A 14,917-nucleotide genomic window follows, 5' to 3' on the forward strand; every position below is an offset into this window, starting at 1 on the left:
TGCACTGGAGCCTGCTTCACCCTCTGCCAGAGTCTCTGCCTCTCTCTCTCCCTGATGAGTGAATAAATAAAATCTTAAAAAAAAAAAAAAAAAAGGTTATGACTTTCAGGTTTCCCTGTTGTAAGTTTATTATTTCCCCCCTTACTATTAATAAGTATTTTGTGGGAGAGATTCTTCAACACTTTATTTTTACTTTATTGTAAAAATATATATGATATAATACATATAAAATATGTTAATTGACTGTTCATGTTATTTGGAAGGCCTTCTGCAAAAAGGACAGCCAGATAAAATACAGGAAGCCCAGTTTACTTTTAATTGCAGATGACCATCGAATACCATCCTTTGTCTTTTCAAAAAAATTTACTTGAGAGAGAGAGTGAGCGCGCGAGACAGCCCGAGCAGGGGCAGAGGGAGAGGGAGAAGCAGGCTCCTCGCTGGGCAGGGAGCCCGCAGTGGGGCTCAATCCAGATCCCTCCATCCCAGGACCAGGAGATCGCGACCTGAGCCACCCGGGTGCCCTAATACGGCCAATGCTACCCTAATACAAGTATGACCCTTCCTCCTAAATTATTTATGTAAAATTCAAATTTAATGGAGTGTCTTGCATTTTTGCTTGCAAGATCTGGCATAACCCAGCAAGTTCATCACCTTGTTCCTCATCCAGTTTGATCCAGTTGTTTTGACATCCATCGATGATGGACGTCGCTATGATTTCACTATGATTTTGCCAAACAGTTTCTTTGTAACTGCATCACTCTTCTATCCGCCTGTGTTTCTATCCCCTATTTTACGGCGCCTGGCACGCGGCAGGCGCTCCGACACTCGTTCCAGCGATGAATGAACCAACTCTCGCCGGCGCTGGCGGGGCTTGGGGACGCGGGCCGTGTCGGGCAGGGGCTTGCCTTCCTCAGCCAACCACTGCGGGCTCCCGAAGCTTCCGAGCCTCCCCGGCCCCGCGGCTGGCTCCTCTTGCTCCAATCACAAGCCGGGCCTTGCTGGGAGGGGCCAATGGGTGCCGGCGGGAGGCGGGGCCTGCCACGCGGCGGCGGTATAACCGCGCGGCCCGCGCGCGCGCTTCTCTCCTGGGGCAGACGTCGGCGCGGGTGATGGCTGCTGTTTCCATCGCGTCCACGTTGGCCATCCGGCTCCTCCGGCCGGCGCGGAGCTGCCGCCTCCGCCATCGCCCCTTCCACCTCTCGGTAGTTCGGTAAGAGGGTGCGGGAGCTGGGTCGGCGCCGAAAGCCGAGGGGAGCCGCGGGTGGGGGGCCGCCCCGGCTCCCGGGGGCGCCGAGGGACGTTCGGCTGAGCATCTCCGTCCCGGGCGGCGACGGGGCGACGTGGCAGCCGAGCGCGGCCGCAGCCTGCGACCCGGGCGCTCGCTCCGTCGGGCGGGCGGGTGCCCGGAGCCATCCTTTCCGAGGGAAGGGGTCTCCGCCACCCCGGGGCGTCGCCCTCCCCCGGGGCCAGTCCGTGGGCGGGACGGGGCCCCCGGAGCGAGCCAAGGCGCGGGCGGGCGCGGTAAGGCCCAGACTAACGCGGCGGCGTGCGGAGGTGACCGGCCAGAACGCGCCGGCCGCCCGTGGCCGTGTCGCTGGCGGCTCGGGCGAGCGCCGCGAAGGGCTCTCGGAGCAGCCCCGAGTGCGCGCCGGGATCCTAGCGGCGGGGGGAGTCGGTGCAGTCTGATGAAATCCGCGAGCCGGCTTGCTCGCCCGCTACCCGCGCTGCCCTCCTCCTTCGGGAGGTGGACGTAGCTCCCGCTGCTCTTCAGGCGGCCCCTTTCCCTCCCAAGAGAATAAATGTGCTGTGGTCTCCAGGGCTTTGATGCGGTCCACCCGGAGCTAGTCCCCGCCGGGCTGAGTAAATTGAAGGGAAAAATACCCGAGAGGAGGAGAGAGCGAGCTCTGATTGCCTTTTCTCAGCGAGGTCATAGGTTGTTGGTTTTTTTTTTTTTTTTTTTTCCCCTTTCTCATTTTTCCAGACCTCGAACTCCCATTCTTAAACCTAGGTTGAAGAGCCTTCTGGGGGCCTGTGATTTCTCTCCCTAAATCTGCGCACTCTCTCGCGCATCTTTAGAGCCTTGCGTTGCCAGTGGGCTGAGCCTTGTAACAGCAGCCCCTTCTTCCGTCCAGGCACTGCGCTAGGCTGTGTGAATTCAGGGATCATCGTAAGTCTTTTCTCCTAGTGGAACTCCCTTTAGAACACGTGTGTACTTTCCATTCAGTGTAAAAAAAAAAATGTTACAAGAAGCATTGCCACTGTGCTGTTGTAGCACAGCATGCGGATTAAGGTGTCCTTGAAAGAAGACCCGGGCTTTTGTTCTGACCCTGACCTGTCTTCCTGGCCCCATCCCCCGTTACTGTCTGTTCTCCTCCCCGAAGCTCCCTTCCTGAGTTCTGGCCTCGTGTGCCTGTGGCTTTCATGATTGAAGAGATTTCTAAAGATCCTCTAATTCATCACCTAGAAAACTGGACCAGTTTGTTCACTCTTCAGTAACAAATGCCCTCCTTTCACTTGTGTTTCTGAATGAACTAGTAGGCTTCCTCATGTCTGAAGGCAATATTATGGTATTTATGGTTTCCTTGTATTGCTTTGATCACTGATGGCTAGGAAATGTAAAACAATAATATCTTTTATGAGTCTGCATGCATTCCTTTTGGGGGTGGTGGTGGAGGGTTTCAGGAACATAGACTCCTGGTTGGAGAGCTAGTGCTATAGTAGACTGGGGTGTAGGGGAAAATGGAACTTTGGAGACAGAGGGTTGTTTGTGTTTGAATCTTACTTTCTACCGTCCTCACTTTCCCCTTTTGTATGCCAGAGTTAGTATAATAGCCTAAGGTAAGTGAGACTAATGTGTGTAAAGTTCTTAGCAAAATACCTAGTGTTTAATGGATATTAGTTGCATCCCCCTTTGTATCTTTCTTTACTCATTACTGGTTCCATTAATTAGTAGATAACTGAACTTTTTCTAGAATAACCTGTTCATGAATTGTAAATTGCACCTGGTAATTAATTTTTTAAAAATATTTTATTTATTTCAGAGCCAGAGACAGAGAGAGGCAGAGAGAGAAAGAGCACAAACAGGGGGAGGGGCAGAGGGAGAGGAAGAAGCAGACACCCCTCTGAGTAGGGAGCCTGATGCAAGATTCATTCCCAAGACCCTGAGATCATGACCTGAACCAAAAGCAGACACTTAACTGACTGAGCCACCCAGGCTCAGTTAATTATCACTCCCGATAATTAATTTTTTATGGAAGATTACAGTGCTCTGAAAAGCTATTGAATTAAAAAAGTGAAGATGCTACTGAGTTGGATTTAATTTTATTTGAACAGTCCTTGCAACTTCTTTCTAGTCTATTCATTCATTTTATTTTATTCTCACTCATAATTTTTTTAAAAATATTTTATTTATCTATTCATGAGAGACACAGACAGAGAGAGAGAGAGGCAGAGACACAGGCAGAGGGAGAAGCAGGCTCCACGCATGGAGCCCGATGTGGGACTTGATCCCGGGACTCCAGGATCACACCCTGGACCAAAGGCAGGCGCCAAACCGCTGAGCCACCCAGGGATCCCCTCTCACTCATAATTTTAATCAATTATTAAACATATCCGTGAAACGCGTTTAATTCCTACATAAGTGTTAGCTAGTATAGTTAATACATTTTGGATTTCCTGTGGGACTGTGGTGAGCCTCTTCTTCTCTTTCTTTTGGGGTAGCAGTTGCTTTATCTGCCCTTTGGCAAAAGAGATGATGGGAAATTAGGTAATGACTCACTGGCAGGACTGTGTTTCACATTTTGCAGAGTTGTATATGTAGAGGAGGGCTAAAACACCTTATATTAGAGAAGATACTCATTGTGTTGTGGCTTTGTTTTTGGTTCTTGTTGCTCTCTAACAAGCTTTTTAAAAGCTAATTGGCATAACATCCAGAACCTGCCTTTGGCACTTGGAACACTGGGTTCTCCCAGAACCCTGTGTTCTTAATTTTAGTATATCATTCTTAGCTCAAATGTGCTGCTACCATTTTGTCTAAGTGTATTGCTTTCAGATTTTTAAAAAAATATTTTAATTATTTATTTGAGAGAAAGGGAGTGCTGGGGTGGGGAGGGTGGGAGCAGAGGGAGAGGGAACCAGCTTGTAGCCATATGGGGGGGTGAGTAGTGTCTATCCCACAACCCTGAGATCATGACTTGAGCCCAAGGCAGACACTTAACTAACTGAACCACTCAGGCGCCCCTTAAAAGGAACTTTTTAAGAAAATGCAATTAAAGACACACATATCCTTATGAGTGTGTAAGTAAATATATATATGCTATATTAAGGATATGCATGTGTGTAAATCTAACCAATGAAAGAGAGTAAGAAATTAATGTTTCTTGAATATATGTGCCTTGTACTTTATGTTATTTCATTCAGTATAAATCATTGTCGTAAGCTCTTTTATTTTTTTTTTTATATTTTTAAAAGATTTTATTTATTCTTGAGAGACACACAGAGAGAGAGAGAGAGAGAGAGAAGGAGAGACACAGGCAGAGGGAGAAGCAGGCTCCACGCAGGGAGCCCGATGTGGGACTCGATCCCAGGACTCCAGGATCACACCTGGGCCGAAGGCAGGCGCTAAACCGCTGAGCCACCCCAGGATCCCCTGTCGTAAGCTCTTTTAAAATAATCTTTCATTCTACAGCATTCCAGGGTTGGGAATGCATTTCTGGACTGGAGCTGTTCCCCAGGAATGTTGCTAGAGGTGTTTGTATCCAAAGCCCTTTGAATGAAGCCACTTCAACTCTAAATCTAAAATAGATTTGCGAATGTTAACATGTTTTCAGTTCCTTATATACCATGTGTATATGTGAAATGCTATTATCTATTTTGTGCTATGCTTGTGTTATTACATAAAATTTGGGTAATAGTACTTGGTTTCCTATAAAATGTTATCTTTTTACTACCCCCAAGATATAAATACAAATTAATATAAGGTTTAGATATGAAATTACCCCTTTATATCTAAGACATTTCAGTCTGGTTTAAAATAGGTATTTAATCTTAATGGAAAGAAGCATGGAAGGTTTAAAGACTGTTGAAGCTTTAAAATTCCATTTTAAATAACAGTGGTCTTAAAAATGAATCATACGTGGGGTGCCTGGCTGGCTCAATGGGTGGAGTGTGCTACTCTTGATCTCAAAGTTGTCAGCTTGAGCTCCATGCTTGGTGTAAAGATTACTTAAAAATAAAATCTTAAAAAAAAAAAAAGAATTCTATCTGACCATACAAGATAACCAGTACCTTGGTGTTATCCCTGAGAATTGGATATGTGCTATAAGGGGAAATTTTCTTAATATTTCAGACAATCATGTGTCTCATTGGTCTTGAGGTTGAAGCATCCTTCATTGATACTGAGACTGAAAACTAAAGGGAAAGACTTGTTTCCACTGAGAGCTTTATGCTTAAGGAGCAGGTGCTTAGCGCACATGAAGTATTGGGAACTTGTAAGGACATGTATGGAAATAAGAAAGGCAGGAATCTTCCACATTAGAACCCAGGAAGAGCTGCATAAACAGTTCCTGTTGGGAAGCAGTGGCCTCTCAGAGGTCTGAACATGGTTTTGGGAACTGGAGGTTCTTTCAGACCCTGACTTTTCTCGTTGCCCCTCCAATAGCAGTTTCCACCTCTCTTGCTCCATCTACTATGAGCGTGATCGCTGTTCTGTTTCTACTTTTTTCTTTTCTTTTTTTTTTAAAGATTTATTTATTTATTTTATGATAGACATAGGGAGAGAGAGAGAGGCAGAGACACAGGAGGAGGGAGAAGCAGGCTCCATGCCGGGAGCCTGATGCGGGTCTCAGTCCCGGGACTCCAGGATCGTGCCCTGGGCTAAAGGCAGGCGCCAAACCGCTGAGCCACCCAGGGATCCCCTGTTTCTACTTTTTTTCTACGGCTTTCTTCAGCTTCTCCTACCAACAAGTCCTCCGGTTTGAGTGTGTGGATGTGAAGAGCTTTCGGGGAGAAGCTCTTATCAGTCTAGTTACCTACCACTGCTGCTGTTGCCGTGAGCTTTTGCACCAGCTGGACCAGTGGCCTGCCTAGAAATTGTTGTCCCTAGTGTCAGATACTCCTGGTCTGTGGCTACCAGGGCCCCAGGGTAGAGCACACTGCCACCCATGGGATAGAACCTCCTCTAGTCCCCTGCCAGCCCTTATTCTCACTGGGAAAGTCTTCTCTAGGAGGGCTGTGGGGAGCAATGGTAATTTTGAGGTTTGGCCTGTCCAGAATATTGTTTATTGGTTTAATTGCATGACATAATTTATATATGTGAAAGCATCACAGAAACTCAAAGCCAATTGACTTAACTAGGAAATGGTTTGAAACATATGACTGGATGCTAATAACATGTACAAAACACAGACTACAAAATGGTATATAAGCATATAGGAAACACCATTAACCTCTTAGTGGTGACGGGTCAAATAAAACAGTGCAAATTAAAACAGTGGGAAACTTGGCGGAGGGGGGGGCGGCGTCTATCATTTTGTCAGGGGGCAGGGGGCAGGATGGTATAGTGGTGAGAGCCTGGACTCTGGATTCAGAGAGAGCTGGATATGAGACCCAGCTTTGCCAAGTACTAGCCTTCACTCACGTAAACTCTTCAAGCTTCAGGGTAATGCTAGTAACTATGTCAGTCAACGTTATCTTTCTGAACAAGTAGCTAGACACAGATTTGTCACTTTGAGACTGCCCTTCAGATTTCTGTTGTCCCTCAGATTAGGGACCATGTGTTTGAATCTACTCTTTAAGTTTGGGGTAGTTAATAACTTTTTTTTTTTTTGTAATCTGATCTTTTTTAGTTTTCCCAGAAATTTAAGCTATTTGGTTTTGTGACTGTTGTTGCATTCTGCAGAGATGAAGCTGTCATCATCTCTGGAAGGAAACTTGCCCAGCAAATCAAGCAGGAAGTGCGGCAGGAGGTGGAAGAGTGGGTGGCATCAGGCAACAAGCGGCCGCACCTGAGTGTGGTTCTGGTTGGTGAGAATCCTGCAAGTCACTCCTATGTCCTCAACAAAACCAGGGCAGCTGCCGAAGTGGGTATGTGTCACTCTCAGACCCTGACTGCTGTTAAATTGTGGCTTATCTGAGGCGAACTCCATTGTCATTCATGATTCGTTTTTCTGATTAGAAGACTCAAGCAGAGGAAGCTGATGTGATTGAACTGTATCCAGAATGTTGTCATAAAGAAGTTAGGCCTTTCTGCCTGGGAGGCTTATAAACTAGGATGGAAAGAAAATGGTTGGTATTCTCAGTGTCTCCTGGATTGTAAGCTAAATTCTGTCTTTAGTCTTAACATTTGACAAGTGACCTTGAACACAGTTTACATCTGCTTTTCTTGAGCAATAAGGAGAGTCTGGCTGAGATGTTTGAGCACTTGGTTAAGGAGGCCTCAGTGATGTGGCCTAGAACACAGTCCTAGGGTTTGAAGGAAAAGACTGACTGCTGGGAAGTAGCTTTCAGCTTCTCTACCAACTTAGTCCAAAGCCAATTAAATCATGTGGTGTTAGAGTTTTGAATGCAGAAGCTGAGGGTCTGGGTGATGGGAGGTTTGTGTTGTAGGTCTCACTATACCACTGACTCTGTGTGATGGTAGATCAGGGGTGTAGGCTTGGCTCTGCCTCTTCCTCCTCCTCTGTGGGTCAGTGGTGTGAGCCCTGGGTGTCCTTCTTTCCTGAGAGGTTGTGAAACCACTGGTGTGGCTGGGCCATGTGCCTGGGCTGTGAGTCCTTGGTATACTCTGTTCTTTATCACTGAGGATTGAGGCCTCCTGCTCTTTTCATCGAAAAACTTTTGGAACCTCTAGAAAATAGCAAGCTGTGGTTTCTTAAGATGCTGGGAGGAAACACTATGCAATAGCAACAACAGGGGCTCTGGAACTGGAAGGATTGCCTTCATCACTGGCTGGCTTGTGTTTCAATTTTGCTGAGCCTCAGTCTCCTTGTCTATAAATAGAGGTTCATGAGGATAGTGTAGAATAATGTAGAGAATTGTCAAGCCAACATCCTCTAGCATGTATATTTGTGAAGTTACTTTTTTAGGTGACTTGGGAACTTTTTAGCTACCAGGGTTGGTGTGATGAAGAACCTCTATGTTAGAATGCCATGGCAGGCAACATAGCGTTGCTCAGTAAATGCCTTGAGATATATATATATTTTAACGTTGGAATTTTCTTACAGGAATCAACAGTGAGACAATTGTGAAACCAGCTTCAATTTCAGAGGATGAACTATTGAATTTAATCAATAAACTAAATAATGATGATAATGTAGATGGCCTCCTTGTTCAGCTGCCTCTTCCAGGTGAGTTTTGGACTCTGCCACTTAGAATGATTTCTGAGGAGAGGATTCTTAGCTACTTTATACACCTAGCGCCTCATGTGGATTTGACTTAAAGGGGAGGTAAGCTCAAGAGAGTGAATATCTTATTAGGTATGCACAGACCTACTTAGAATACTAATTACTCTGATTTGGAATTGATACAAAATAGCAGCAGAGGAAAGCAGTTGTATAAGAAGACACTGCCTTTGATATTGGCATTTGGCTTTGCCTGGTGTATGTTCCTTCAGTGCAGACCAAGAGGTAAATTATGGAGGTAGAAGGGGAATGGGTTTGCAAGATAAATCAGATAAGCTGGTGTCAAGCAGCGCTAACTACATAACAGTGACTTCAAGCTGCTGCTCTGATTTCTTTTTCAGAGCACATCGATGAGAGAAAGGTCTGCAACGCTGTTTCTCCTGACAAGGATGTTGATGGTTTTCATGTAATTAATGTAGGGCGAATGTGTCTGGACCAGTATTCCATGTTACCAGCTACCCCATGGGGTGTCTGGGAAATAATTAAGCGAACTGGTAGGTATATCCCGTAATTGTATGTCTGTGTTAGTATCATGAAAAGTACTAACTTGCAGTTAGTACTCGCAAGTGGTAATAGACCATATATAGTCCCAGAGTGTACACTCTGGCCACATGTCCCCTAGTCCTGCCCACAGAGCCTGCCTCTCCCAGCAGTTGCCTGTTTTGACTATTTGCCTATATTGACTTTGTTGCTATGTAATGTAGAAGCCTCCGTAAAGGAAACTTAAGGTTTCATTGTGTCGATAGTGCACACTCATAAAATTTTGTAGCTTCCAGGGTGCTTTGTCTCCTGTTCTTTTAGCCTTCAGGATGTGTAGCAAGTGATGGGCCCCCTTGACTGATGAGGTAACAAGCTTAGAAACTCCCTTCCTTATCACGGTTAGATTGACATTCTAGGTCCTCTGCCTTCCTTGTTTGGTGCTCATTCTAACATAGTCTAGCATTCCTTTTCATACAAATATATGTTTCTTTATAGGCATTCCAACCCTAGGGAAGAATGTGGTTGTGGCTGGGAGGTCAAAAAATGTTGGAATGCCCATTGCAATGCTGCTCCACACAGATGGGGCACATGAACGCCCTGGAGGTAAGGAAATGGCTTTCATAGGAGTGTTTCCTTCTCCCTTATGTGCGAACCTTCAGAGTATCCTGTGTTTGTTAAACTTTGTATTCACGTTTGTTGTAATTTTGTTAACAGATATATGGGGAATAATCTTCCATAGGAGAAGCTGAACTCCTGTCACCTGAGACTTTATTTATATTCATTTATTGGGGAACTAGTACAGAAATGGATGTGCCTTAGAAATATATTTGAGTTTTGAGTGTAAGCATGGTTAGAGGCAATTAGACATTTTCAATTATGGCTTTGAGAGTTTGAACTAAGAAACAGTTCAAAGTAAGTATCCCATTCTGTGCCATTTGATAGAAAATAATCTTAAGCCATTGAAAAGAATTGACTTGATAAGACTGTAGTGTATCATTACGTCAGGTTCTGATAATTTGTCTGAGAAAAAGACTCCTAAATCAGTTATCACATGTGATTAATGTATGACCTTACCTGATTATATCAGAAATAATGGCAAAACTATATATTTTTAGATACCTTTCAACATGCTTATTTTTTAAACTTTGAGCAATTTTAGTGATATTTTGCTTAGGAAAGATAAAATTCTTGAAAGGCTGCTAAATGGGATAAGGAATAAATGTAATTATAAATGATTCCAAAGGATAGATCTAGGATGAGAGGATAAAAGCTATAAGAAACTAAGTATCTACCCAAAAGATACAAACATAGTAATCCAAAGGGGCACCTGCACCCCAATGTCTATAGCAGCAATGTCCACAATAGCTAAACTATGGAAAGAGTCCAGATGTCCATCAACAAATGAATGGATAAAGAAGATGTGGGTTGTTGTTTTTTTTTAAGATTTTATTTATTCATGAGACACAGAGAGAGAGTGAGAAAGAGAGAGAGAGAGACAGAGACACAGGCAGAGGGAAAAGCAGGCTCCATGCAGGGAGCCCGACGTGGGACTCGATCCTGGGTCTCCAGGATCAGGCCCTCGGCTGAAGGTGATGTTAAACTGCTGAGCCACCTGGGCTGCCCAGAAGATGTGATTTTATGCATACACACATACAATGGAATATTACTCAGCCATCAAAAAAAAAAATCTTACCATTTGCAACAATGTGGATGGCACTGGAGGGTATTATACTAAGCAAACAAGTCAATCAGAGAAAGACAATTATATGATTTCACTCAGGTGAAATTTAAGAAACAAAACAGAAATTATTATTTAAAAAAAAAGAAAGCAGAGGATCATAGGGGAGGAGAGGGGAAAAATAAATCTTTTTTTTTTTTTTAAATTTTTCATTTATTTATGATAGTCACAGAGAGAGAGAGAGAGGCAGAGACACAGGCAGAGGGAGAAGCAGGCTCCACGCACCGGGAGCCTGACGTGGGATTCGATCCCGGGTCTCCAGGATCGTGCCCTGGGCCAAAGGCAGGCGCCAAACCACTGCGCCACCCAGGGATCCGAGAGGGAAAAATAAAATAAGACGAAATCATAGAGGGAGGCAAAATGGAAGTTCCTTAACTATAGGAAACAAACTGGGTTACTGGAGGGGAAGAGGGAATGGGTATGGTGTTATATGCAACTGATGAATACTAAACGCTACCTCTGAAAGTAATAATATACTCTATGTTAATTAATTGAATTTAAATTAAAAAAGAAACTGGGTATTATTTGCTGAAAAGTAAATAATACTTAGCTGTTCAGAAGATATGGTACATGAATTAAGTCAATTACTTCTTCAGAGACAGTGAATTTCTAAAATGGGTTGCCTAGTTGAGACCTAAAACAATCTCAGCTTTGATTCAGAAATTAAGACATGTATTTTTTACGTCCTAGGCGATGCCACTGTTACAATATCTCATCGATATACTCCCAAAGAACAACTGAAGAAACATACAGTTCTTGCAGACATTGTGATCTCTGCTGCAGGTAAGAACCCTAGGGAGAGAATGGCAGGGCCTCGCTGCAGAAGGGTGAGGATAGATCTCTTAGCTTAGAACTTGCCTGCCTCACTGCTACCCATTCACCATTCTTCCGGCAGTGATGCTGTGAGTAGCCCACAAAGATAAGGCGGGAACGGTGCGTGCAGCGTTGGTTTCTGGCTTTCCGCTATCGCCTTGATGGGTGAATGTTACTTCAAAAGCCTCCCAGCATGTCTGTTTACTGTATGAAGTTTCAGTGGTTCCTTGGCTAATGGTTTTTACAGGTTTTCATCAGGCAAGCTAATTAATTCTTCCAGGTCTCTTAAAAATTGAAATCATACAAGATGGACAGGAGAATCTTCCTTTTAGGACTAGTGATCATTCCTCTCTCATTTGCAGGCATTCCAAATCTGATCACTGCAGATATGATCAAGGAGGGAGCTGCAGTCATCGATGTGGGAATAAATAGAGTTCAAGATCCCATCACTGCTAAACCCAAGTTAGTTGGAGATGTGGATTTTGAAGGTAAATGGTATGATTTTCTTAAAATATAAAATCAGTAAATACTACCTTTAATGGATATTTAGAACGGCTTATTTACTTTTAACTTACATTGCTCTGAGGGCACCTGGCTGGCTCAGTTGGTGGAGCATGTGACTCTTGATCTCAGGGTTGTGAGTTTGAGCTCTACATTGTGGGTAGAAATTTATTTTCCTTTTTCTTTCTTTTTTCTTTCTTTTTAAATACGACTAGAATTTTATTTTTATTTTATTTTTAAGATATTTGTTTATTTATTTATTTATTTATTTATTTATTTATTTATTTATGAGACACACAGAGAGAGAGAGAGAGAGGCAGAGACACAGGCAGAGGGAGAAGCAGGTTCCACCCAGGGAACCTGATGTGGGACTTGATCCCGGGATCCCAGGATCACGCCCTGAGCCAAAGGCAGACACTCAACCACCGAGCCACCGAGGCATCCCTAGAAATTACTTTAAAGAAACAAAACAAAACCAGCTTCTGTTACTCGGGTAATTCAAAATACATTTCACATGAATTTAGAGAAATCTTAAGTTATAGTCCTTTTAGAATTATTTTAATTGTTTATATTATAAAATTATGGGGACCAGGTCTAAACTTTTCAGAGAGGTGTTCTTTTCTTAGGGTTACTTCATAATTAAAACAACTTTATCACTTAATAAGTCTGAAAATTTAATGAAGTTACTTTCCAAAACCATCGAGTTTCCTAGAAGGTGTTACAGATTTATCCTTTTCACATTAAGAGGAGAGATCACAAACCTCAAATGTTTTAAAAATGTTCCAGGAATAAGCCACATTCCTGAATTTTGAAATATAGTAGTAGATTTCTCCTTTGAGTTCCTAAGCTATCATGTTTATCTCAATTTTGTGCTGGTAAACCTATTTCTAGCTTTCTATTTCTAGTAAAGCAATCAGACACAAGCCCAGGTGTCTAAGTATTTTTCCTTAAGATTGGGTTAGATGGGCTGCCCTGGTGGCTCAGCGGTTGAAGTGCTGCCTTCAGCCCAGGGCACAATCCTGGAGACCCAGATCAAGTCCCACATCGGGCTCCCTGCATGGAGCCTGCTTCTCCCTCTGCCTGTGTCTCTGCCTCTCTAAGTGTGTGTGTCTCTCATGAATAAATAAATAAAAATATTAAAAAAGAAAAAGACTGGGTTAGAAAAAAATCTCACTTCTCACTTTCCAGAAAATTACTTTGCTTGGTGCTTTGAGCAAACAGTATAGTTAGGTAAATATAATAAATAGTAAATAAGGTAGAGTAAAATTAAGAAAATATGTAAGTGGTATTAATTGGTAATATATTAATATTAATAATTATTATAATTATAGCTTACATAAAATTAATTCATTGAGGTGTTTCTTTTTGAACTGATTTAATATGGAAGAAAAGTATGGATGGTAAATTATAAGCTATTTAGATGTATAAACATTCGTTGAACAACTCTTACTATATGCATGCTCTTTTTTTAGTATGTTCAAAAGCCTTTACTCCTGAGCAAATATAGATATGACTATTTTTTTATGAATTTGAGGCTTATAAAGGTGCATATATATATATTCTTGCTTTCTCTTTGAATGCTTCTTCCATGGTATGTTAAGATGCATATGTTTCCTTTGCCGTAATTAAGGCAATCTACCCATCTTGTTCCTATGTAGGAGTCCGAAAGAAAGCTGGTTACATCACTCCAGTCCCTGGGGGTGTTGGCCCCATGACAGTGGCAATGCTGATGAAGAATACCATTATTGCTGCAAAAAAGGTGCTGAGGCTTGAAGAGCGGGAAGTAGTGAAGCCTAAGGAGCGTGGAGTAGCAAGTAATTAACTGTTGTGTCTTTTATCACGAACAACACTCCAAGCCGGTTCAAGAGGCAAAACAGGCTAATAGAAATGCAATATTTTTTATTTATTTTACTGAAATGGTTTAAAATGCCTTGTATTTATTGAAAGCTCAAATGGGTGGGTGTTTGTGCACATAGCTCTGTAGTACCTCACCATGGAGCCCACCAGTATCACGCTGGGTTGTGTGATCCAGCCAAGAGAAGCCATTAACCTAGTGATTAATGTGGAGGACATTGTCCCATTGAGAGCAGATGCTTAACTTTGTCAAGCCACTTCAGTTAAAATTTGCCTTTTCTAGGATTGCATTTCCCAAGTGCTATTCCAATAAGAGTTGATACTCACTTTAGGTTCCAAACCTTTTGAGTTCAACTGGTCAAACCAAAGGAAAAATGTTGCTAGAGAAAATTAGGGCAAAAAGAAAAAAGAAAAAATGGTAATTGAGTAGGATAAAAAACCTTACTGTAAGTTACATACATACTGTATGTAAAACTACATGTTAATAGTGTCCTGAGCTGTCATTTCGTGGCTTAGTCAGTTGTAGGGAAAATATTTAGGGTAGTTCCATGTGTGTTACATTCATGAGGCTTCCCCATTTTTCTCTAGGATTGAAAGACTTATTTTATTTTATAGATGATTTGTGTATATTGTCATATTTGGCTTTTCCTCTACCCTTAAACTCCATTGCTATATCTTTGTATTCCTCGGGGGGTGTCTGTATGGTTTCCTTGGGATATCTTGAAACCTATTTTTGAAAAACAAAATTTGGGCTTGATAATCATTAGGATTAGGGCAGCTTGTATAAGTATGCAACTTAACTTTTCCACCAAAGACTTGTCAGCAGCTGCCTGGTTTTCTCTGATGTACCTGTTGGCTTTGTCCAATCGGTTTTTGAGAACTTGAGTTCATATTGAATTTAATCAGACTTTCTGATTAAAAGGGTTTTTTTGTGTGTGTTTGTTTCACTATTTTTTTTTTTTTTAAATAAAAACACTCTGGTGTGGAATGAGTTTCCAAATACTGTATCTTCCTGCTACTGTCCTAGTTGAGACCTAATTACAGTTAATCTTTCTCATTGGATGTAATTGATGTCGATATTCCTGTATTTGGTAATACCTAACTAATCCTGTGCCTTAAACAGACTGATGCA

At 42.7% G+C, this 14,917-nt stretch overlaps 1 protein-coding gene across 1 annotated transcript; it reads left to right on the top strand.

Moving 5' to 3' along the window:
- The first annotated feature begins 1,053 nt into the window (after window positions 1-1,053).
- Window positions 1,054-14,773, top strand: MTHFD2 (methylenetetrahydrofolate dehydrogenase (NADP+ dependent) 2, methenyltetrahydrofolate cyclohydrolase). Its single transcript, XM_077842949.1, has 8 exons — window positions 1,054-1,210; window positions 6,899-7,083; window positions 8,223-8,345; window positions 8,741-8,893; window positions 9,375-9,482; window positions 11,308-11,400; window positions 11,793-11,918; window positions 13,590-14,773. The coding sequence occupies exons 1-8, from the start codon at window positions 1,110-1,112 to the stop codon at window positions 13,751-13,753; spliced, it is 1,053 nt and encodes a 350-aa protein (XP_077699075.1). The 5' UTR covers window positions 1,054-1,109; the 3' UTR covers window positions 13,754-14,773.
- Window positions 14,774-14,917: the final 144 nt, after the last annotated feature.

Source organism: Canis aureus, chromosome 12, assembly GCF_053574225.1.
Source record: "Canis aureus isolate CA01 chromosome 12, VMU_Caureus_v.1.0, whole genome shotgun sequence".
Lineage (NCBI taxonomy): Eukaryota > Metazoa > Chordata > Mammalia > Carnivora > Canidae > Canis > Canis aureus.